The 23,381-nt window shown below is 58.1% G+C and overlaps 4 protein-coding genes across 11 annotated transcripts; 1 reads left to right on the top strand and 3 right to left on the bottom strand.

Moving 5' to 3' along the window:
• Positions 1-43: 43 nt before the first annotated feature.
• Positions 44-477, top strand: ANAPC11 (anaphase promoting complex subunit 11). Its single transcript, XM_062626452.1, has 2 exons — positions 44-177; positions 249-477. Exons 1-2 carry the CDS (start codon positions 69-71, stop codon positions 392-394), a joined length of 255 nt encoding a protein of 84 aa, XP_062482436.1. The 5' UTR covers positions 44-68; the 3' UTR covers positions 395-477.
• A 1,020-nt stretch (positions 478-1,497) lies between these two features.
• PCYT2 (phosphate cytidylyltransferase 2, ethanolamine) lies at positions 1,498-11,214 on the bottom strand. 4 transcript variants are annotated; one of them, XM_062626445.1, is made up of 13 exons: positions 11,054-11,213; positions 10,649-10,737; positions 9,759-9,920; positions 7,940-8,006; positions 7,387-7,471; positions 6,336-6,380; positions 4,951-5,089; positions 4,260-4,342; positions 4,012-4,089; positions 3,392-3,457; positions 3,066-3,131; positions 2,517-2,605; positions 1,498-1,868 (listed from the first exon to the last, which is right to left on the bottom strand). In XM_062626445.1, the coding sequence occupies exons 1-13, from the start codon at positions 11,137-11,139 to the stop codon at positions 1,778-1,780; spliced, it is 1,146 nt and encodes a 381-aa protein (XP_062482429.1). In that variant the 5' UTR covers positions 11,140-11,213; the 3' UTR covers positions 1,498-1,777. The 4 variants fall into 4 exon arrangements, with proteins under 4 accessions (XP_062482429.1, XP_062482433.1, XP_062482431.1 ...); XM_062626449.1 differs by lacking the exon at positions 11,054-11,213 and adding an exon at positions 9,960-10,074 and having other exon boundaries at positions 9,759-9,879; XM_062626447.1 differs by lacking the exon at positions 6,336-6,380 and having other exon boundaries at positions 11,054-11,214.
• A 2-nt stretch (positions 11,215-11,216) lies between these two features.
• Positions 11,217-15,545, bottom strand: SIRT7 (sirtuin 7). The gene is made up of 10 exons (XM_062626444.1): positions 15,395-15,545; positions 15,192-15,329; positions 14,506-14,610; positions 13,484-13,554; positions 13,315-13,387; positions 12,758-12,856; positions 12,071-12,307; positions 11,748-11,828; positions 11,547-11,653; positions 11,217-11,462 (listed from the first exon to the last, which is right to left on the bottom strand). Exons 1-10 carry the CDS (start codon positions 15,488-15,490, stop codon positions 11,255-11,257), a joined length of 1,215 nt encoding a protein of 404 aa, XP_062482428.1. The 5' UTR covers positions 15,491-15,545; the 3' UTR covers positions 11,217-11,254.
• A 2,111-nt stretch (positions 15,546-17,656) lies between these two features.
• Positions 17,657-22,882, bottom strand: MAFG (MAF bZIP transcription factor G). Of its 5 annotated transcripts, none has more exons than XM_062626439.1 (3): positions 22,728-22,882; positions 19,210-19,271; positions 17,657-19,128 (listed from the first exon to the last, which is right to left on the bottom strand). In XM_062626439.1, the coding sequence occupies exons 2-3, from the start codon at positions 19,243-19,245 to the stop codon at positions 18,676-18,678; spliced, it is 489 nt and encodes a 162-aa protein (XP_062482423.1). In that variant the 5' UTR covers positions 19,246-19,271; positions 22,728-22,882; the 3' UTR covers positions 17,657-18,675. The 5 variants fall into 5 exon arrangements, with proteins under 5 accessions (XP_062482423.1, XP_062482427.1, XP_062482425.1 ...); XM_062626443.1 differs by lacking the exon at positions 22,728-22,882 and adding an exon at positions 22,482-22,500; XM_062626441.1 differs by lacking the exon at positions 22,728-22,882 and adding an exon at positions 22,243-22,413.
• Between the last annotated feature and the right edge of the window lie 499 nt (positions 22,883-23,381).

The raw sequence follows: 23,381 nt of genomic DNA, 5'->3' as shown, positions 1-23,381 counted from the left end.
CGCTGCGCCGCCGCCGGAAGCGGAAGAGGCGGTGTTCGAGCGGCGGAGGCGCGGCCCTGGCGGCGGCGATGCGGGTGCGCGTGCGGAGCTGGCACGGGGTCGCGTCCTGGCTGTGGGTGGCGAACGACGAGAACTGCGGCATCTGCCGGATGGCGTTCAACGGCTGCTGCCCCGACTGTGAGTGCGCGGGGCGGGGCGGGGCGGGCCGGGCCCGGCCGTACCGCGCTGACGCGCTCTCCGCGCCGCAGGCAAGGTGCCCGGGGACGACTGCCCGCTGGTGTGGGGGCAGTGCTCGCACTGCTTCCACATGCACTGCATCCTCAAGTGGCTCAACTCGCAGCAGGTCCAGCAGCACTGCCCCATGTGCCGCCAGGAGTGGAAGTTCAAGGAGTGACGGTGGCGCCGGTACACCGAGGGGCGCCGTTCCCCGCCCCGGGCCGTGCTCTGCCCTCAATAAACGTGCGGCGGCCTCGCGCCTCTCCGGTGTCCGGTGTCTTTCCGGGGACGGGAAGGGGGGAAACGACTGCTCCGCGGAACCCGCCTGCGGGGCTGGGGGAGAAGCGGCTCTGCCGGGCTCGGGAGGGCCGGGCCCCGCCGCTGCTCGGTGGTTACTGCCGGAACACCCTCCCAGTGCAAATGCTGTAACCTCATTCTCCGGAAAGCCCAGCACAGCCAAGCCAGGGCCGCTCGCACGGTTTGGTTCCATTTCTAGTGAATTCAGCAAAAAACTCCCGCAGGGAGAACAAACGTCTCCGGCCAGAGCTGTCCCTGCACCGGGGCAACCCCATCATGCCCAGCACCCGGCTGTGCCCTAGGGCAAAGAGCTGGTGCTGCTGCAGCGGCCTCACCCAGGCTCCCACCACAGCTCCAGAAAAAGCAGCTGTAGCAGGGATGCGCCAGCCCAGAACCTGGCCCCTTTCTGTGACCCTACCTTGGGCCCAGAGATACCAACACAGAATTCTAATGTTTTATTAATGACCAGCAACAAAAGTTTACAACAGAGAGGACAACAGAACTGGTGTGGAAGGACCATGTGGCCCAGGGCACCCGCTGCTGCACCCTGGAATGTAAGAGGCAGGAAGGGGCTCAGCACCACTGTGCAGGGACTCACATGCTGCACATTACAAGAAGCCCTGGGTTCAGCTGAAATTCCAGTCCCTCCCTTTGGGAAGCCCTTGGGCACAAGGTGGACTCCAGGCTCTGAGCAGGTCTGGACAGCACCAGGTTGTGGAGGAAGCCCCTGGGGGTGCCTGTGCCCCTGCCCCTTGTGCTGCCGCCTCTTCCTGGGGCCCCGGGGCTCAGCAGATCCAGCTGGAGCTGCAGCAGCTCTGTCTGTGCAGGGGCCGTCCCCAGGGTGACCGTTCCCACCACCACCCCCAGGCTGCTCAGGAGCACAGGCTCCAGCCAAACCTGGGGCCTGGGCATCTGCTCCATTTCCCTCCTACTAAAAGCCAGAACTGGCAACAGTAAAAGCACATCAAGGGGTTAAAACATGGGTTAGAATTAAAACCTTTAAAACTTTCTTTTTTTTTTTTTTTCCCCTGTCACCTCTCCCCTGGGAAGGGGCTGATGGAGGAGAAACCAGGCAGCAGCAGCAGCAGGCTCCGGCCTCGCTGGCTGCAGTTACTGGAGGAGGAGCTAGGCCAGGAGAGGGCAGACAGCACACCCTGCGCACCAGCAGCGGGGTCCCCGTCCAGGGGTCCCCTCCAAGAGCTTGTCTGCTCTCAAGAGGTGAGGCTGCGGCGATCTGTGACCCACACACCAGCTCTGTGCTGGCCTAGTGCTGCTCCTCTTCCAGTCTCCTCATGGCCTCCAGCACAGCCAGCTCTTTTGCTTCCTTCTTCTGGTTCCTAGCTTCAAACTCCAGCCTGCATCAATCACAAAATGCCATGAAATTCTCATCCATCTCTATCTCAGCTGGAGCAGGGGAGCACCATAGCTCCTGCTACTCTGCTCCAAGAGCGCTTCAGAAACCACCAGTAACCTCCCAACTGCTTTCAAGAGCCAGCACCCAGGGCTTCCCATAACCGTTCCCACCACTTCACAGGCTCCCACACTGGGCAAACACCACTTGTTTCTGCCCCAGCAGCAAACACTGCTGCTCCGTGCTTGGCCTGTCCTGGAACAGACCATTTAATAATACCAAAACCAAATTTACCACTGACTGAGCCAAGGTTACTGAAGGCAAAGGGCTCAGGCCTAAAAGAGCAAAGCTCTGAAAGAAGCAACATGCTCCTTCCCCCTGGGAATAGAGCAAGGGAATTTTATCACTGATAGAGGAAGAGGAAGACCAGTAAAACACAGTGACACACACACAGTGGAGTTCAGCTGTTCCTTTCCCTGTGCAGTCCAGTACATCCACATCTAGGCAGCCTCCCCAAGCTATGGCAGATGAAGGACCAATTACTGACTCTGTGCCTTTAGGTAACCACTCCTCTCCCTGTTTGATCCCATTCATTAGTCCTCACGCAAGCTGGTCAGTACAGTATGTGACAGAACTGGGAGATAAAACCAACCTGTTCTTGATGATCCTCTGCACAATGAGATCTGTGGTGAGGTTGCTGCCACTGTCCACGAGCTGGAAAATGCCACGTCTCTTCGGTTCCTGTGGACAAACACAGCAGACTGAGCTGGGGAGACACGCAGGCCCTCGGGGTTACAGCTCAGCAGGGGATGTTGAGCAGAAGCCGTGGCAGGTCCTAGGGCACCCAGCCAGGCACAACACAAAATGATTCCTAGGAGGCAGGATAACTACTTGCTGAAAGCAAAGCCTTATGTTTGTGGGAGCTGCCCAGGACTGGCATAGAGCAAAGGCTACAGGATTTCTCACTCTGCCGTGAAGGCACCAGAAACAGGCAAACCAAAGAGGGACTGCAAGAACAGAGCTGTTTACACCTTTGCTCCAAGCAGCCACCCTCAAGGATGGATGAAAACCAGGCTCACCTGCGCTGCACTTGCTTGGGAGCATCCTCTGCAATACAAGTTCCCAGCTCGGGAACACGAAGCCACACTGCCTCTATCCAATGCTGACAAAGCAGCACAGCCAACAGCAGCTGGTGCCTTACCTCGTATGGGTCAGAACCATCCTTGTCTGGCACCACCTCCGTCATCCCATGACACACAAGTGTTACCTGGAGAAGGATACAAAATTGTTGACAAGACCCATAAAATGCATAAGGACCTTCCCTGCCACTGCACCTGCTGCAGCACAGCCTGGAGACCAGCAAAGCCACCCCTCCTGTACTGGCCCTGGTGGTGCATCTGGTGCTGCCAGTAACCCTGCTGAGCTGGACCTTCTCCCCTCTACACCCCTGTGTTTTACTGCACCACTTCAGTTCCCCAAGCACATCACACCCAACATCTTCACATCCATCTATATGCAAAGACTCACCCTGAAGTGATCCAGCAGGTCAGCAGTGACAGCATAGGGGGCTCCAATCACCACTTCTGAGACATACTAGAGGAAAAATGAGGTAAAGAGTCCAGATTTGGGAAAAACAAACACACCCCAAAACCACAAACCAACACCCCCAAACCAGGGGCCAGCCTGCTTCATGAACATCCTTAAGCAGGTCAGCCAGTTAGAGAGGTAGGAACTCAAGCAATGGAACACGGAAGGAGGTTTAGCAGCCACTGCTTGTCACACAGCATCTTTTAGTTCCACTACAGAATATGCTTTCTGGTAAAGTATATACAGCAAATCCAGGAGTTTATAGCTCAGATAACACACTTCTGGGCCTCCCCATATTTATTTCCCAGGAATTTTCTTCCCTGCTGCCTTTGCTAACCAGAGGTGGGGGAGTTCAATAGCTCAGGTTAGCCAGGACAACAGGAGAGCCCAGGGCGACTCCTGAGAGCACACCAGCTCCTCTGGCAGCCTGAAGTGACCCATCTCTGCTTCCCCAGCACATGCCAAAGAACCTGCGTGAGGTTGTTGGCTACAGGAGACCACCACCAAGCTCCAGGCAAGTTCTGAAATGGTGCAGAGACACCAACCCAAGAGGCACTTACCCTGCAGGCCAACACACTGAGTGTTCTCTCATGGATGTTCATGATGGGGTAGTTCTTCCCTTTGTAACGATTTACTTCCTAAACAAAGCACCAGGCACAGTTAAAGAGAGACAAAGCAACCCCTTTCCCTCTCACTTTCTCCCAGCATGAAAACCCTGTTTTTGCCAACACATCCTGTTCCCGGCTTCCTGAGCACAGAAAGAACAGGGGCCAAGACGCTCTGTCTTTGGACAACATTATACACTGACCTGATCAAAGTGCAGCCCAGCGATGATGTAGGGTTTCTCTGCCAGCTGGTGAACCTTCTCCAGGAAATCCACGTGCCCAATATCTGTAGAACACTTTAAGGAATTGAAACTAACACAGAAAATAGGGAAAGGGAGACAGAAACAGATACACTGGAAAACCACAGTGGGAGACATAAATCCTATGGATTCGATTTCTGCATTATTCGTTGCCCATATCCAGTCACCTCCTTCCTCCACAGGTCCTGGGCAAAAACCAGACCTCTCCAGCTCTGCATCACATGGACTCAACTTTGCCTCTGTGCAGAATTTCTACCTGATCTGGGTGTTCTGGCTCAGTGCCTCTGAGACTGCTGCAGGTGGCCCGGGCAGGTGCTTGGGCCATGACAGCAGCCCTCAGGGGGGACTGGAGTGTGATCACTAGAGCAGGGAGAGCAACCGCCTGTCTCCCTGCCATCTTCCAACAGCTACAAGCCTCTCTAGAGAGCAGCTACAGCTCCTTCCTCAGTGTCCTGCAACTAAGGCAGTGAGAATGCTGCCTACCCCCACTTGCACAACTACAGAGAGAGAAAGAAAGGAAAAGGGAAAAAAAAAAAAAAAAAGAGACAAATATCCTGGTCTGGCGCCTCAGAACATGAGAACATTAAACTGAAAGACCAGTGCTGCTTTCCTGACAAAACAAAGTCCAGGATACGGAACAGGTCAAAGGCTCCAGCCACGTAGATGATGGTGTCTCCGGGCTGTGGTTCCTTCCCTGAAGCAAACTGGATGATCTTCTGAGATGTCTGCAGGAACTGTGAGACGCCCGTCCAAGGACTGTGACCCTTTGGTCCCTGGGAAAACACACCCCACACATGTCTTCTTTCCAGGCTCCAGGAGGGGTTTGGACAACACAGACGCAGCCGCAGGCAATTTGCGAGTATCACAATTCTCAGCAGCTCAGACTTCCCACGCTCCTGGCACCAAAGAGCTCAGCAATCTCAAAGGCCATTTTTGCTCTGTCAAACACGGTGCAAATCGTCCCTGACAGCCAGCTCAGGAGATGCCGAGGAGAAAGCTCAAGAAGGAGGAAAGCAACAGGGCAGGTTTGGATTGCCAGGAGAGACAAGGCTCAGTAACACACAACCTACCCTCGCTCCTCTCCAGCCTCCAGCAGCCTCCCCCTGGCTCCAGCAGGAGCTGATACCAGTGCCATGAAACCGAGGATGGAGTTTTAGCCCCCCACACATCAGATTTGGGAACAGGCACTGGGTCACCCCCTCGGGCACCTGCCTGACCCCTAAAGCTTGGGCTCTACGAGACTGGCAAGAACAAAGACAACCCCGGCGAGAGCGGGCAAGTCAGGCACACACAGCATGCAAAGGGGGCTCAGCTGTGGGGCCATGCAGGAACCTGGTGATCCAAGCACCAGGGAACAGCCATGCTGCAGCAACAGACCCCTCATGCTGCTCAAACACCCCAACGTGGTGGGGAACAGAGAGGATAACTCAGCCCAACCAGCAAACCCCCTGCGAGTAAGAGCTTTACTCGAGCTTTAAGTACTGGCACTTGTTAATCGGGCACAGTCCAACACCCAGGGACAGAGGGGGGCTGACAGCTCTTGAGAGGCAGTGCGAGCCTGAGCCGGACCCAGGACGGCTCCGCCAGGCACACAAGTCCTGCAGCACACTCATGCCAGCCGCGTGCCTGCTACAGACACTTCCCAGACCTGATGCAACACCTTTGAGAACATGAGCACTGAAAGCAGCATCCACAGAGGCTCTCCCTGGGCTGTCCCTGCAGGCACTTAGGACCCGAAAGAACAGCGGTTAAGAACATACAAGCAAGCCAGAACACCAGCAAAGGCTCAATGGGTGCAGCAGCTCCATGGCATCGCTGAAGGACACTTCACTCTCTGGCCCTGCACGGCCACACCTATTTCACTAACTACAGCAGTTCCTTTATCAAGCAGCAAACGCTTACTGAGGTTGCTACTAAATACGGGGTGGAAAACAAGCCTGCAACAGAGGCTGAAAGCACATTTGGAATCCTTCTTGGACAGGACAACAACGAGACATCCGTGACCAGAACTCACATTACCTTCCCAAAGTTGTCAGTGTGCTTCCGATAGTCTAGGTCCTCATCCTGAAGGGAGATAAAGAGTCACAATGTTGAAGCACTCACATAGCTCACGTGACCAGGAACATGGCCGTGGGTGGCCCAGGCTGCACACCAGATCCCTGGCTCTGAACACTGACAAACCACTTCATATCCAGAGTCGTGTCCCAGCGTGAGTCAGATGAATCGTGTCCTCATCTGATCCCCGCCTGGCACCACACAGTGACGGTGGCTCTTGCCCAACCTGCAGACCTGATAGCATTTCAAACCTACGTCCTCCCACAACAACGCAAGCCCCTAAGAGGACGGTGTCCCTCCTCCTTCCAGAGACACTCCACTGGAGATGGGCTCAGATCCCTGCGGCCAGCCAGAGCACTGCACCATGGCATGGGGTGAGCTTCTGAAGTCCATCTAAGCCAATCTAACAGCTCAGCAAACTGGAAGATCTCCCCTGATCCCTGAATTGGTCCTTTGTCTTGTCCCTGCTGTTATATAGGAACTTCCACTCCTTAACCACCATATGACTACTTCCTTTATTTTCCTTTGGCTACATCAGCTATCTAGCATGTAGTGAACTGAAGAGACTGGAGGCAGGTCTGATCAGACTAGAGACAGCAGGAGGCAGAAGCATGCAGCTCAGTGGGAAGGAAGAGGACTTTCCAGTTGTGGCAGCACAGGGGTGATGGATCAACCTGGCTGCAGGGTGCAGCTTCACCCCCGGGGAAGGCACAGGCTAGCCTGTAGTGCCTGTAACATTCCCTGATTCCCAGGCCAGTCACCAAGGACTGAAGCTTTCACCACCCCTCAACCTCCCCCTTCTCCAAAGCAGCACGGGCTGGGATCGCTGTGATCTCAGGCAGGCTTAAGCAAACATAAGCAGGTTGTTTTGCTGCCACTGCCCATAATCAGCTTGCCAGTTCTCCCTGCACCCAGGAGCCAGGCCCAGGAGCTCCATTGCCATTTGGGACAGCAAAAGGAAAGAGCTGGCAAATGCCCTGGACTCCGAACTCCCACCCAAAGCCCTGTGACTCACTATGTTGCTGTGGTGAGCTTTAGTCATGAGCAGCATGCGGCCAACGAGGTCAGTGGTGGACACACCTTGGGTGCGTTTGCATTCCCTGCAGGAAGACAAGCAAAGATAGAGCAGAAGCCACAGGAAGGTGTTCCTCCTCATTTCCCACCATTACCACACAACACCTGACAAACCCAAACGAGGGGCTGTGCTTCTACCTGCTCTTGATATAAAGTACAGCATCCATTCACTGAGCCTCTGTATCTTCTTCACCCCACAGCAACTGCTCACATGAGCAGAGCTTACCTTGCACAGGCTCCCAAGAAGAGCCAACTCCCAATGAAGCCTTGAGGCCAGATCTAGCGTCTGCCAGGACCAGGCAGGCCCCACCAGCTGCCAGGCTGCAACACTTCCCACAGCCACAGTGGTAGAACCAACTGAAGCTCTGGCACACGACACAGCTAAATTCAAGTGTAACCCGGGGACAGCTGTGGTTTATCTGATCCCCTTCAGGGCACAAACTCTCAGAAACTCTGCCCAAAGGAGGGGAGGAAGGGGAGCAGCCGCAGGTTACCTGTATCGCCCCGCAGCCTTCACTTCCTCATAGGTATCCTTGCCATCTATCGTGAGGGTGATGTCGTCTGCAGAGAGAGAAAAGCCTCAGAACCGCACCCAAGCCCTGCTGCACAGTAGCTGCTCTGATGGCAGGAGCTGAACAGGTTCAGCACATCGGCCACACCACAACTCCTGCGCTGAACCCCTCTGCGTACACAGGGGATACATCCTGCATCCCACGGGAACGCCAGGGGGTTGCAAGACCACTCCATCTGTGGAGACAAGCATAGTCCTGCATGCTGGTCACCATTAGCCATCCAGCCCACTGTTCTGTAGGTAGCCCAGAAGATGAGAGCCAGCTGCCCTTGCAGTGACACCAGCAGCAGCCAGGACTGAATTACTGCCTGAATGACAATGAGCAGCCCCCATCAGCCTACCAAAAAGCACCTCAACCTTCACATCCCCAGGACTGCTTTTGGCTGTTGGCTCATGTTACAACCTTTCCAGCCAATTTAATAGCCCTCCAACAGCCAGTTCCTTCCCGCAGCGATGACACTTGTACAGCCACATGGAGCTACCCTTCCTCAGAGTTAACTCTGGTTTGTCTGCCACAGTTCCCAACTCACTCTACAAAACCACCTCTCACTTACTCTCAGTGACAGTGCAAAGTCTTCACAAGTGAAAACCCATTCTCATTTGGCAGAACAGCCTGTTCATAGCAGGCGCTGGCAGCTCATGGGTGACAGGAGTCCTAAACCCCACACCCTCACGTCAGGGCACAAGGACATGCTGCAAGCGCAGCCCTGCGTGCCAGGAGAGGGCACAAACACTGGGTTTGTGCCTGTCACCCTCCCAGTTCAGCTCAGCTATTGCAAAACTTACCTTTGCATCAACACAACCTGGCAAAGCTGCAGCGTGAGGGCATCACCCAGGTGCAAGTACAGAGTGACTTGGCAGAGGGGATAAGCACAGGGCAACCGGAGCAAAGGCCACGAGCGCAGCTCTGCTGCCATAATCCCTCGCTGAGCCTAGGAAGGGTCACGCACCCCAAACGTGTTCAGGACACGTAACTAAGTTAACAAGGAATTTGATAATCAGCCTGTCCACGTGAAAAAGCCCGTCTGTCTCACAGGATTAACGATTTATGTACACTTAGTGAAATACTTGGCTAATCAACGGCAGGCGCCGGGATCAGATGAGGAAGATCCCTGACATGAGTGCAAAGACTCCTCCTGATCAAACCGAGAGAACACCTCCGGAGGGGCTGGGGAAGGGCTGAGGCTGCCTGAATCCGAGCAGCAGGCCCAGGAAGGGACAGAGTGCAAGGGCAAGGATGTTTCCCAGAACACAGGTGCTCTTCAGTGACTGTAAACTGAAAAGTGTTCCCAATAGGAACTGGGTCTCTGACTACACGCTCAGCTAAGCCCCTGAACAGCTTATCAGCTGGATAAAGGGAGAGCAGCTTTCCAGATCTGATCTCATCCCAGGATAAGTAGATTTAAACACAACTGTATTTCTGAATTTACCTTTTAACAGCATTTTTCACGTTAAGGTCTGCACAGATTTCTGCTAGCGCTAAGGGCAACCTCAGGATAGCTGTCAGACAGCACGTCCCCTCTGTCAGTGAGAGGGCTGCTTATAGCCCAGGGATGTGGCCACCCCTGGGGTACCCAGCATGCTAAGCCTGGCACACAGCCGTGTTTCCCCACCACAGCAGGTCAGGAGCCAGGAAGCAGATCCCTGCACACGATGTACCCACTGGCCAGCATGTTCCTCAGCCTGCAGCACACGAGCCCCACAGGGTCTGTGTTAATGGAACACCTCAGAATATCACTCACCACCGTGCACACAGAAGTCACAGTTATATTTGTCCAGAGTTTCCAGTGTGGTGACATAGGGAGCTCCTGGAGCAATCTCATCCACCCACTTGATGGCTTGCACCATTTTGTACCTCTCCTCCTGTGTAAAGACAGGGGGGCCCTTGTGCTTGGCAATCTCCTCTGAGCAAGAAACAGAAAAGCCCCATTAGAAGCATGTACCACAGCTATGAAGATGCTCTCCTACAGGAGCCTCACTCATCTCACGGGTGGGTGAACTGCATCATGGACTCATACTCAGCTTGGAGCTGGTTTGGGGTAGAGGAGGAAGCCTCAGCTAGATCAGAAAGGATTTCAATTCAGTTGCATTTCCTAAGCATGTCACTGGAATTCCCTCGGAAGGCAGAAGGACCCAGTGCCTCCCTGCACCCAGATGCTTGCTACTGGGAGGTACCTGGACCGCCTGGCAGCCCCAAGGGAAAATTCCCGTTAAACAACAGCTTCATGCTAGAAAATACGCATCCATAAACCAATTTAAAATCCGTCTTCACACACAAGAAACAGTTCTTCACACTTAACTTCCCAATGGGCTACAACGAGTTCTCTCCACACACTGATGTGCCTTGGAGTATCAGCTCTATAGTCTGCAACAGCAGAACCAGAGAGGTTTTCAGCTGGTGCAGTTGTTTTTACAGCACGGGACACGGGTCACGCCTCAGAGAAACCCAAGAGCTCGGAGCTACCGAACCTCGCTCCAGAAAGTGGGAAAGGGGGAGCCCTTCTCCCCTGCCCAGGGAAGAGCCGCTCTCTGGAGGCTGCTGCTCCCTGAGGAGGCGAGGGCCGCCCGCTCTGTGCCGGGGGGCCGCTCTCGGGGTGACGCCGCTGCGCGACTCGAGGGGCAGCGCTCTTACCGTCCGTGTGCACGCCGACGATCAGGTAATCGCCCATGGCCCGCGCCTGGCGCAGCTGGTTCGAGTGCCCGTAGTGCACCATGTCGTAGCTGCAAACACAGCGGCCGGGTCAGCCCGCGGGCGCAGCCGGCCCGCGGGTCGGGGGTCACCGTCCCCGCACGGGGCAGCGCTGCCACATCGCGCCGGGCTCCGCGGGGCAGCCGCAGCGCCCGGTCCCGCTGCACCCAGCCCCGGGCGAAGCAGGGCACGGCCCGGCGGGGGCTCCCCTCCCGCCGCCGCACAAACCGCGCGGGAGCCCGGTCCCGTCCCAGGCCCGGCCGCGGTCACAGAGGAGCCGGAGGCACCAGCGCAGCCAACACCGTTTATTTCCCCGCGACAGCCCGGCCCCGCGCCCGCCCCACTCACCATCCGTCGCACCAGACGCGCACAGGCCGCGCCGCAGCCCTGCCGCCCGCCGCGGGGCCGCCGCCCGCCGCCCCGTTGCGCAGCATGGTCGCGCTGTCACCGGCAGCAACGCGCGCCCGCGGCACAGCCACCGGAGCCGCCGCCGCCCGCCCCGCCCCGTGCCCGCCCCGCCGCCATCTTGGGGCGCGGCCCCGCCCGCGCTCAGCTCTTCCTGCGCCGGGAGCCCTTGGCGCAGCCGCGGCCCAGCCACCCCCCGGCCCGGCCCGGCGGCCCCGGCTGCTCCCGCGGCGCCTCCTCGCTCCGCGGCGGCTCCTCGGCGCCCGGCGGCGGCGCCACCGGCTTCCGCGAGTGCGTCCCCTCCTCGCCGGGGCGCAGCGGCTCGGCCAGCGCGAAGATGGGGTCCCGCGCCCTGCGGAGAGAGGCGAGCGTGGGACGGCTGCCGGGCGGCCCCGGGCGGGCACCGCCGGGTGCGGGGCAGGGCCGCGGCGCTCACCGCTCGTAGCGCGGGATGTCCAGCCCCAGCTCCGCCATCACCAGCCGCATCACGTCGTCGCAGCGGCCGTGCAGCTTCAGGGCGGCCAGGTCGTCCTTGGGGGTCCACTGCAGGAGCGACAGCAGAGCCGCGGCTGCAGCACCTCCCGCACCCCGGCCCGGGCTGTCCCGCACCCTCCCACCCCGTGCCGAGGGCGCTCACCTGCAGGTTCACGATGTACAGCTTGGGACGCCGGGGCGGCGGCTTGCTCATGCACCAAAGGTGGGGGTATTTTTTCAGGACCTGTCACAAAACAGAGGTGCTGAGCACAGCCAACGGCCGCGGAACAGCGACCCGCATCGGCGAGAGGAAAAGGAATGTATTACCAGGAGGGGAAAGAGGGAGGAAGAGAGACTATCACAGATGGTGGGCGAATCCTGACACCAGAGTTTACAGTTGTCTGTTTGGGAGGAGACTGCTCAGCACCAAGGTGTAGCACCAAGAGGGAATGCTGCTAACAATCTTCACCGAGTCTCTAAAGTTACCTTTAAGCTGGAACCCAGACAAAGAATCACATCTGCTTTGCTTGCAGCTTCTGTTGCTGCTTCCCAGTTCAGGGGCTGCCTCAACGTCCCCTTCTCCCCAAAGTGGACGATTGTATCTCTCAACTGTGCCCCACACTTGTGGCACATCCTGCCAGTGTGATGCCTATGCAGGGCTGTGCGCTCCGTCACGTCGAATACTCGCACATACTCTCTGTTGGGTGTACACGAAGTGCAGACCTGGCACGGGACGAAAGCAAAACCCTGTTACACCACCAGCATCCAGACTGTGGGAGGCCAGGAACCAGCCACTGCTCTCAGGAGAAAAGCACTTTCTGGGGACAACAAAGTGGAAGTGCTAGGAGGGATCATCAGGAATCAGATGCTAACTAAGGAAAGTTTGGAAAACCTCAGCCAGCAAGTGGAATTACAGGGAGCCTATGAGCTTTGCCATAGGAGGGATTCCAGAGGAGGCCTGAAGAAGCGCAGACAGAAGCAGAAAGCTTTAGCAAGTACAGCAAGAGTCGGACAGAATGCTTCAGTTTGTGCTTGCTAGCTCATTCATCCCAAACCTGATGGCCTTAACTAAGCAAAGAGTAGCCCTTTTCCTAGTTCTTCTTGAGCTAGTGATAGATAAATAGTTTGTATTATTTCCCTGTGAAGTAACTTCACCCTGTTCTGGCCACTCACCTCTATGTACATGTTTCCATGAAGCTCGGATATTGCTGCTCGGGGCAACCCACTCCGCAGGTGCAGCCCATCACAGTTTTGAGACACCACATGCTGCACCTTGAGGAGAACAACACACTGAGCCAGTCACCACACACACACAGCACTGACTGTGTTACTCAAACGAGGTGTCTCAACACACACCAAATCACCCGGTGCAGGACGGATGGGAAATAAGGCAGCCTGGAGAACAGAGCTTTGTGAGAGCTCCTCCTGCCAGACAGCAGTATCAGTGAGCTGCCAGTGGTGCTGACGCTGTGGCCAGCCCAGCTTCACAAGATGCAAGCACACAGTGTGAAAGACAAGGCACAAGGGGAAAAGCTGCCAGGGCTACAGCTTGGAGCAAGCCTGAGGGACACTCAACTGTATGTGAGCACGTGTGATTTATACACGTGGACATGTAGCCACCTGAGTGAAAACAGGAGTTAGGCAGCCTCATGAAAAGCTTTTTTTCCCCTGGTGGGCTTTAGTTACCATACACAGAGGAACAAAAGTGAGGCGCAGCAAAAGCATCTTACCAGGTTGTGCTTGTGCAGGCAGGCGATGCTCATGTGGGTGAGCGTGGGCTCTGCCTCACTCAGATCTGTGGCGCTGACAAGGAGCAAGGAAAAAAATAAAGTTGAATTGCCATTAACGTCTCCTTCAGCCTCAGCTTTCTGCCACACAGCTCGGAATTTGTCTTTTTACCTGATGCTCCTGCCCTTCTGCAGCAACGTCCATATGCCATTAGGGCCTCTGTAGTCTGGGATCGAAGCTGCCTGTGTCATCAGGGGAGAAAAAATGAGGCCTGGCAGCAGGTTCACACCCTTGTCCTCACACACATCAACCCGGTCGCACCCAGGACCTCCAGACACTCCTCACTGACAGGGGCTTTTTAATTCACTCCAAGGTTTCTAGAGCAGTGGTTCCCTAATTGCAGTAAAACCTTAATTTCACGTTCTTTCTTTCTTCAGCATCTCTTCTACCTTACAGCTCCCATTTTCACGCCCAGTATTTATTTTCTCCAATTTTACCATTATGGAGTCCCTCCAGAACTCTTTCTGATCCTTGGTATCGCCATTCCTTACACAGAACTTAATTTTTGAATCTTTCCTTACTTTCATTAGACTGATTTCTGGCAGCTCACACTCAGCAAAAAATACTCATAACATTGTACACCCTGCCCAGAATCGTGCCCCGTATCAGCACGGACTGTAGAAAAGGGACAGAAAGTAGGGTTCCCATCTCAGGTATCAGTAAAGGTGACACATCATGTTAGGAGAGGAAGAGCCACCTCTTTCCCAGATTTCCACTTTCCCAGAGGCCATCACAGCATTTCTTGAAGTGTCATTGCTAAGTTCCAGTAACACCAGCTACTCCTGCTTGTCCATTAGCACAATGTTAATGAGTCAATTTGGTTTTAGGTTTTACACCAAAAGCAGTCAAAGACACTCAGGAATGGAGGCAGACTGGTGATCTTCCCATTTAAGCAGCACATTCCTCACATGCTCACAGAGGTGATGCAGCCTCAGAATCTCCTGGGCAGGAGGCATTAGCCCAGGATGCAAACTAACCACTGCCCTTGTCATGGTGTGTGTGCTCCCACCGCATCCCAGGCTCCAAACACGCACCATGCAGTCAGTCAGAAACCACAAAAATAGCCCAAACAACACTGCAACAGCCCTGCAGGAGCTCCCACAGCTCCAGCCACTCACCCCAAAGAAACCTACCGTACTGATCCCGGCTCCCGTGTAGATGACGAGGTGCTTGGCACTGCAGATGGCAGCAGCCAGCTCAGTGGCCTTTCTCCTTAACTCCTCTGGTTCGTCACATACCTGGAAAACACAACTGAGCAAGTTCACGTGTTTCTGAGATACGGTGAACTGGGGGAGCGGAGCACTCTGCACGCTTGACAAGGGCCATCACCGTTACCAGAACTGACTTCCAAAGAAAAACAACCACAGAATCCCAAAACCTCAGGTTGGAAGTGACTTTATGGATCATCTGGGCCGACCTTCCCAGGCAAAGCATGCCCTAGGCTAGCTGCCCCAGCACCCTGTCCAGCCAGATCTTAAGTGTCCGGTGCTGGGGAATCCACCACTTCCCTGTGGAGATCATATTAATGGCTGGCGGTTCTCCTTCCGAGAAACTTTCGTCCCGTGCCCAGGCAGGATCTCCCCAGGAATAACCTGTGCCCATCACCCCCCGTCTTTTCCATGCTGAAAAGAACACGTTGCTGCCCAAGGGGGTCCCGGATCGCAGCACACGCGGATCCATCTCCCGGTCCCGAGGCACGCGCCCGCACGGGTCTGGCAGCCCCGAGAGGGAGGGAACCGCGAGCGGAGCAGCGACGTTCCCGGTACCGCGGCTCCTCCCGCCGCAGCTCCAGCGCCCCCGCGCCGGCCCCGCCGCGCACCTCCTCCTGCCGCCGGCGCAGCCGCTCTCGCCGCTTGCGGCGCCGCTCCAGCTCGCGGACGATGTCGTCGCTCTCGCCCAGCACTTGGCACTCCTCGGGGCTCCGCTCCGCCGGCGGCTTCCTCCAGATGCGGGACACCTGCGCGGCACGGGAGGTCAGGGCGGCCGCGCGGCGGGGGCTGCCGGCGCCGGGCAGGGCCGTACCTGTCTCCGCCGGTCCCGTTGCTCCTCCTGCTGCAGGAGCTCGGCGCGCGCCGCCGCCTTCCGCTCCGCGCGGCTCGCGCTGCCGCCGGCCGCCATCCCCCCCCCCCGGAAGCGCCGCGCTTCCGCCGCCGCCCGCCCGGCCGCAGGGCCGCTTCCGCCCGCCCTCGGCCCCGCCCCCCTCGAGCGCGGCGGCGCCCCCCAGCGGCGCGGCGGACCGCGCCCTAAGGAAGCGCGAGGCGGCGGCTGTTTGGAAGCGGTTTATTGTCACGTACAAAAGGGCGGCGGCGGCCGGGCTCTATGTACAGCAATAAATACCGGCATCACTTACCAATAAATACCGCCCGCTCCGCCGGGCAGCGGCGCCCGTACACAAGTCACCACACGATACACAACCGCCGGGGGCCCGCGGCACCGCACCCCCCCCCCCCGGCCCCCGGGGCGGGAGAAAGAAAACACGACACCGTCACAGCAGGGAACCAAAGGGACGAGCAGCTCGGGACAAGAACCGCCACGCCGGAACACTGTACACGAGAGGCCGCGGGACGGCCCCGGCACCGCCTGCAGAGACACCCCGGGGTCCAGCACGTCTCCCCCCGGCAGAGCACAGCGGAGGCGACCGCGGGGAACCCGCGTGCCCCCCGCACCCACAGAGCGGCACCCCCGCACCGGCCCCTCCAGCCACGGCTTCGCACCCGCTCCCCAGAGCGCAGCGCTAACAGGGTGCGGAGCGGGGAGCGCTGCCGCCGGCTCTGCCCTCCTGGCTCTGGTTCTCGCTCCAGAGCGGCACAGTCTCACCAGCAGCAGTGCAGGACCAGGCCTCCAGCTGGGTCCAGAGCTCAGCTCTGGACAGGTCTGACCTCAGGCTGGCACCAGGAGGGACAGGGCTGGGGCTGACACCGCAAGCAACTGGAGGTCATCGCGTTTTGGAAGGTCTCACCTCTTCCAGGCACATCACCAGCTGGAAGACAAAGGTTAGAGCCCAGAGCTCCAAGTGCTGCTCAGCGCGTAGCCCAGCCAGTCGACAGCTGGGAAGTGGCATGCTTCAGCTCCGAGAAGAAGCCCAGGGCTGGGAGAGGGAAGCCTGGAGGCAATGTTCTAACCTGCTCCCTGTTCAGAAAGTTCTGGGACTGGGAAAACCTTTCAAAACAGCTCCTCCCTAAACTCCCAATCAGTCAGAGCAAAGCTGATCTCCTCCAGCAGGAAATGCCCACCAACTATCTGCTCCTCTCCTGCCACATTGCAGCTTCCATCAGTTTACCTGCTTCTCAGCCCTCAGGACAACAGTACCAGATCAGCTACGCGAGAAATGCATCAAACCCACCAAGTACAGTAAACTGCCTCCCACAAGGCTGCAGCGTCACTTGTGCCATCCTGGCCTGTCCCCTCCACTCAGGAGACTCTGGGCAGTGAGGAGCTCACATGGACTTCACCCCCATGTCCTGCTTCTCTGCAACTACTCAGTAATCAGCTCAAAGCTTTGGGGAGGGCAGGGGGGATAAAGTATTTGAGGAAATGGAGCCTGGCCACAAACAGCTCCTCGGCTGTGTCGCGCAGCTCTGAGTGCTCCTCCAACACTCACAAGCAAGAGCTGTACCAGGCTGGGCAGTAACCAGGCCACAGCTCCATTTCCAGCACTACAGACACTCAGAACTGGCACTGTCCCCTGTCAGATAAGCCCTAAGAGCAACACAAACTCTGACCGAAGGATCCGATTCCACAGTTAAATCCCATCAGCCTCTTCCTAAACTTGGACAGTTCTCCCTTACGTTACTCCTCTGCCAGCTCTGCTGGAGAGAGGAGAGCACGGTTTCCCCATTCAGGTAACAGCGCTCCGGTGCCGGCTGCTCACACAGCACACCTCTGCAGGGACGTGTTTCTGGACAGGCATCACCAATAGCTACACCAGCCATCCCTCAAGAACAGCAGCCCCTTTGCCAGTGTGCCAGAATCCTCCTGGAGAATGCAGAGATGCCAACTCCATCTCTCGGCTGAGCTTAGGGAAAACAACGGCAGCGAGAAAATGACAGCACACGGCAAAGGCAGCCACTGGCACCAGCACAGCACAGCGAGCTCAGAGAACAGAGAGCGCAACACGAGGGGACACGACGGAAGCCAACGAGGTCAAGAATAAGTCACTTTTGGTACAACTGCAAAAAGATATCAAACAGGACTTGCCTCTTTTTTTGTCTTTTTCTAAGTTTTATAAATAAAGTCTGATAACTCTTTATAAAAACTAACCTCAGAGCCACGGCGTGCGGGAGGTTCATGAGAAACTTTAAAATTATTTATTAACTTTTTACTAGCAAAGTCTCCGAGAATATTTCCCCATTCAGATGGTCAAATATTCTCACCCTCTCAGATAAAAAAGCTGACTATAAATACGCTCTCTTTTCTGTCTGATTTTAATTTTAAACTTAGATAATTTAATAACTCTTAAAATGATGTTTCTCTCTTTAAATAAAGGGCTATTTAACCACATAAACTGGTCGTGTAAACCATCACACTAGAGACACTTGATACCCTCAAAACACGGGAACAACTAGTGAGTTTGGTCTTGTTCAGTGCAAGACATTAGGCACAAAACCGGCCTGCAGTCAACATGGTACCTTCCCTCCCTCCCTCCCTTGGGGTGCTCTGGCCCAGCGCTGGGGCAGAGGCAGGGGCACAGCAGCATCCTTCTGTCCACCACTGCTAGTTCACACAGCTAACGCCACGGACATCTGAGGGGAAACCCACTGTCAGGGCACAGAGGCACACCAAGAAAGGAATACAAACCTATTACACAGAACACCCCAACGGCAACTACAGGTACCAAATGAGACAAAAGCAGCAGGTTCAGGTGCCTGGCAGTCGGGCACCGAGATGCACCACCAGGAAGAGTAATGAAATAAAACCTTTGGAAGTGACTGAAAACTAGGGTTCCCAGCCCTGGGAAGAAAGCCTCCCTCCAGACCTTCCCCAGCCCTCCCGTCGCCTGCCCTCAGCCACACTGCACAGACGTTCCTTGGCTACAAACCCAAGATCTCGCAGCTTGTCCCAAGGGCGCCCGAGGGCTGCAGATCACTGGGCGGGAGGCTCTGTCTGCACAGGACAAGGGACGCATCACCACTGCTCATACCAATCTGGACACAACAAAACAAAACTGGAGTGATCAGCAGGCCAGTCCTGCGCCAAGTAGAAGGAACCCGGACCCATCTGAGGAGGGTTTGTGCTTTGGGGGTTCCAGGCTGGTTTTGTGCCTAACTGCCCTGCACAGACAAGCTGAGGCAACTCTCGCTTCACTAAGACCGGGCGTCCGTTTTGGATTTCACTATCGTGATGACACTGGTAGTAGCGACCTTGCCAGGGATGAGGGGACCCATACTGGAGGTGAGAGGCCCCCGTGCAGGGGTCACAGGGCTCCGGGCCACGGTTCTGGCGAAGTTCTGGAGAGCCTCATATTTGGAGCGGAGAGCATCGAGTTCCATTTTCATGCTGGCGTTCTCTGATGCCAGCTTCTCCACTTCTTGCTGCAGCTCTGCCTTCTGCTTCTCCAGTTCCTCCTTCTGGGTAACACGCTTGACTCTGCAGCTGGCCGCGTAGCCCCGGTTCTTCAGCGTGCGCCGGCGCTGCTTCAGCTGGATGATCTCCTCCTTCGACAGGCCCCGCAGATGCTGATTCAGCTCCCGCACAGACATGGTCACCAGCTCCTCATCTGTCAAGCTGGTCCCATTCTCACCTGGCTCCCGCTTCACCTGGAAGAGATGGTGGCACACACTTGTGAAACCTGGAGCAGATGCACCCACCACCTGCAGCCCTCTATCCACCTGCCTTACCTTCAAGGCCTTGTTTCCTTTGTTGGGGGTCGTCATAACACGACAGCCTTGTCAAGCAGGTGCTGGAAGGGAAGAAAGTCAGGTTAGCCCCCCGGGACACAGCGGAGTCTGTGGCAGGGCCGCCCCTGGCACTGCAGCACATCCCACACCGCTCCCCGGAACACCCTCAACAAGCACCCGCCTGAGCCGGACTCAAAGCGGCAGGTTCTGTCCCTAAGCAGGAACCGCTGCCCTTCCAACCCCCTCCCACAGAGGCTTTGGGCAATGCCGGTTTCTCCCTTGGGGTGGGGGAAATTAAAACACGAGGAGGAGCCTGAGTACACGGAAGCCATGAGTATCTAAAAATAGCCTGGCAGCAGCGGCCGGGTCCGGGCTCGCTGCTCAGGGCCAGTCACGCTGACTCAGCGTCACTGGCACCGCGGCCTCCCGCTGCCAGCCGCAGCCCTGGCGCTCCGCTCGCCCTTCCAGCTCCAGAACCACCCCAGGACACGAGTCCCACCAGCCCATAGGTGCCCCCAGGGATGCAGCCAGCGCAGTTCAGCAAGGAGCACAACACAGCTCACTGGGCATCCTGCGGGAGAGGGGAACGCCACTGCTGTGCTCACAGCTCTCCAAACGTCTTGTGCTCCCCAGGAAAGCCAGCACACCCAGGTTCCAGTCAAAGCTCTGCACCCAACCTTTCCCAAGGAACAGAACAACCTGACACTGCAGCACAAAGGAGCGCTTGGGCACACTGGAATCCCGTCACAGTCTTGGGCCAGTGCGGCAGCAGCATTCCCCTTCTCCCACTCACACAAAACTGACCCCAGCTGTTGATCTCTTCTGCGAGAGAGTCCCTGTTGGTCCCAGGCAATTCAGGGGCCCAGAACCACCTTCTCCTTCCATTAGCTTCAGAGCCAAGGTACGCTCATAAGGAAGCAAGGGCAACCAAAAAAAGAGAACAGACTCCTTCACTGCCCCAGGACTTCAGAGTCAGTGACAGCAAACCCCCCAGGCCTGTTCCCACAGTAACGCCAAACAGGCTCCTGTTTCTGTCCCTGCATACCTGCTCCCCTCAGGCTGTAGTTCAGAGGGCTACTGCACTGCCCAATGAATGAATCCCTCAGACATTGCTCAACCAACATGGCTGTGCCTCGGGCAGCCAGAACCGCACAGCTCCTTGGGAGGCAAGCACTCCTGTGCAAGCACAGCCTACAAACACTTCTGCCCCTTTTGTCTCTTCAGTGCCCAACAGTCAACAACAATTTAGTTTGCCACCTCTCTGCTAAGCGTAGGAGGCACTGATACACGGTTATAGCCAAAACAACAGATGCACAAGTCAGCGAATATGGATTTGTGCTCTTCCAGCAGCTGTGACACAGACTCCCGCAGTGCATCTACCACCTATTAGAGGTGAATGGGGTCAGCATTCCCCAGGGCACCGGCAGAGCTGTTCCCAAAGCCTCCAGCCTTCCTGGAGGCAGGCTATTTATACCCAGAGGACAACGCTCCTCGATATGAGATGTATGCTAGAACCTGGCAGTGCTGGCACAGGAAGGGTCACTTTGGCGCCCAGAGGAGGTAGCTGCAGTGAGGCAGCTAACACAGGGCAGACAGCACACAGCCAGCTGCTTTGTAGACCTGATTCTTCTCTCTTTCCCATTCGGTGGCATTGCCTCTGCTCCGACGGGGCAAATGACACCGCTGCTGGGAAAAGGGGCGAAGGCAGGGAATACCTGGGAGACCAACAATGCCATCCCTGTAGCACCTCTGGCGCGCACAGGGAGCCAGGGGCAGGGGACCTGCCCTGGGGCACTAAGGGATTTCCAGGTGCTTGGCACACGCTCAACGACCTTCACTACAGCAAAGCTGAAATCAAACAAACAAGGAGACCAAGGTGCTGCACCGGGCAGGGCTGTCCGGCAGCTCGCAGACGGGACACCCGAGAGCTGGCAGCAAGACGAGAGCGCAGACTTGGCCTGGCTCTTCGGAGTGCGGCCGGGTGAGCTCCTGAGGGCTTCCCAGAGAGAGCCGCGGGAAGGCGGCGAAGGAAACGCAGCCTCAACGCGCTCCCGCGGGCTCAGCAGACGCGCGGCCACCGCTGCCGGGCGCCGCTCGGACCCGCCCGCACCGCGCATGAGCCAGCGCCGTTCCCCACGTTCCCGGCGTCAGCGCCCCGCCACGAGCCCCGTGTAAACACGCTGACGTCACCCGCTCCGCCGCACGGCGCTGGCGGGAGGGAGGCCCCGCCGCGGGGACCCGGGCAGGGGCGCGCCCCGAGCGGCCCCGCAGCGCGGTGTGCCCGGGGCTGCCGCGCCGCGGCTCTCCCGGTGCGTTTCCGGCTCCGTTTACGCACGGGAGCTCCCGCAGCTCCCCCGGTAACCCAGGCGCGTTGGGTGACTCCCCCAGTTACACACAAAGCCAGGGCTGGGCCTGCGCCGTGCACCCCCCCCAGGAGTCTCTGGTGAGCTCACATCCGACCCAGGCCATTTGGACAGCCCATCTTCCATAAAGGCATCTGCCCACCCAGCCGGATTTAGCCACTTACACAGATAAAGGGAAGAGCTGGCTCCCGGAGAGCCCTTCCAGCCTTTGGCAGTGCCTTCCTCTAACCTCACAGCTCAAACATCACATACCGTGGTCAGAGACATCCCCAGTTCTGGAGAGCAAGACCCCCAGCGCACACTGACGCTCTGTGTCAGTCTGGCGCCACAGCCTGTTCCGCAGTCCCACCAAAGGGGCTTTGCTTCCCACCACACAGGGGATCTGCTCAGCTCCAAGGAGGCTGTACCGAGCAGACCCACAGCCCCAGCCCGTTCCCTGCACCCACCGTAGCCTCTGGCAGGGCACGAGGCACAGGCCCCTCCAGGATGCGGGCCAGAACCTCGGAACCGCATCACCTCAGCCACCAGCCCTCTCCTAGGCGGCATCAGCTACACCGTGATGGGTGCTGGAGTGATGGAGCATGTCCTGTGACCAAGCCCCTGCGCAGGGAAAGGAGCTCGACACCTCCGTGACTCGCCCCCCTCTCCAGACCCTCCTTTGCCTGCCCACCTCCCAGAGGGGCACCCAACGAGAGGGAAGCCGGCGGCGCGGCCGGGGGAGGAAGCCGGTCACTGAGGAAGCCCCGCCCGGGACCCGCCGCGAGCCGCCGCCCGGAGCGGGGGAGCTGAGAGGCCGGAGGAGCAGCGGGCGCGGGAGAGGCGGGCCCGGGCCGCCGGGCCGCAGAGTGCACAGGACCGGGAAGGGCGGGGCGGGACGCGCCCGAGGTGCTCGCAGTCGGCCCCACGCACCTGTTGCTCGGCCGCGGGGCGGGGCAGCGGACAGGGGCGGGCAGCGCCGGGCGGTCACGGCCCCGGAACCCCGCCGTGAGTCAGCGGCCACGGCCCCGCGGTACACCCGCCAACCGGCGGCGGCCCGGCCGCCATCCCGGGCCCGCCGCGCCAGCCCCGCCCCGGCCCGCCCCCGGAGACCGGCCCGCCCCCCCCACCCGGTGCGAGGGCCGCGCCCGCCGCCCGAGCCGCGCCCTCCGGTCTCACCTCCTCACGGGGCCGCCGGGGCCGGGCCGGGCGGGGAGGCCGCGCTGGGAGGGACCGGGACGCCGCGAGCCGCCGCTGCCGCCGCTCACGGACGCGTCACGTGATATTTGGGTCACGTGGCTCCATTCATGAAGCGCCCGACGCAACCGCCCCGGGCCTTAAGGGGGCCGCGCCTTAAAGGGGCGGCGGCGGCGGTGACCGGCGGCGCTTCCATGGCCTGACCGGTGCCGGCTCCCCCCGCCAAGGCCCCGGTGGACCTCCCGGCCTCTCTGGTGCAGCCTCCGGCCTTCCGCGGCGAAACCGGCTCCTCGGCTGCACCCGCAGCATCCTGGAGCTGCTGAACCTGCCGGAGCAGCAGGCGGGCCCCAGCGGAGGCACTGACCAAGCAGCGTGCTTTGCAGCAGCCCCCTGCTCCGGGCCAAGCGCCAACACCGGGGCTGGCTCCTACTCCCCGGGGTCAGGACCCGCTGCTCAGGGTGGTCCCAGCTCTGCTCCCGTCACGGTGGGTCCATAACGCAGGAATACTGCTGCCAGCTGAACTAACTGCTGTGCTAGAACAAAGCAGCGCTGGCAAGATGAGTGCAGCAGTGAAGGGCAAGTGGAACATCAGCAATGAAACTGGGAGTTAAGGCCACATCAATAGGCCCGGCCCCG

The sequence above is a fragment of the Pezoporus occidentalis genome, unplaced genomic scaffold (assembly GCF_034315485.1).
Source record: "Pezoporus occidentalis ecotype Australia unplaced genomic scaffold, CSIRO_AGI_Poc_V1 ctg292, whole genome shotgun sequence".
NCBI lineage: Eukaryota > Metazoa > Chordata > Aves > Psittaciformes > Psittacidae > Pezoporus > Pezoporus occidentalis.
Note: the sequence above shows the minus strand (reverse complement) of the source record. Positions and strands in the feature narration are given on the sequence as shown.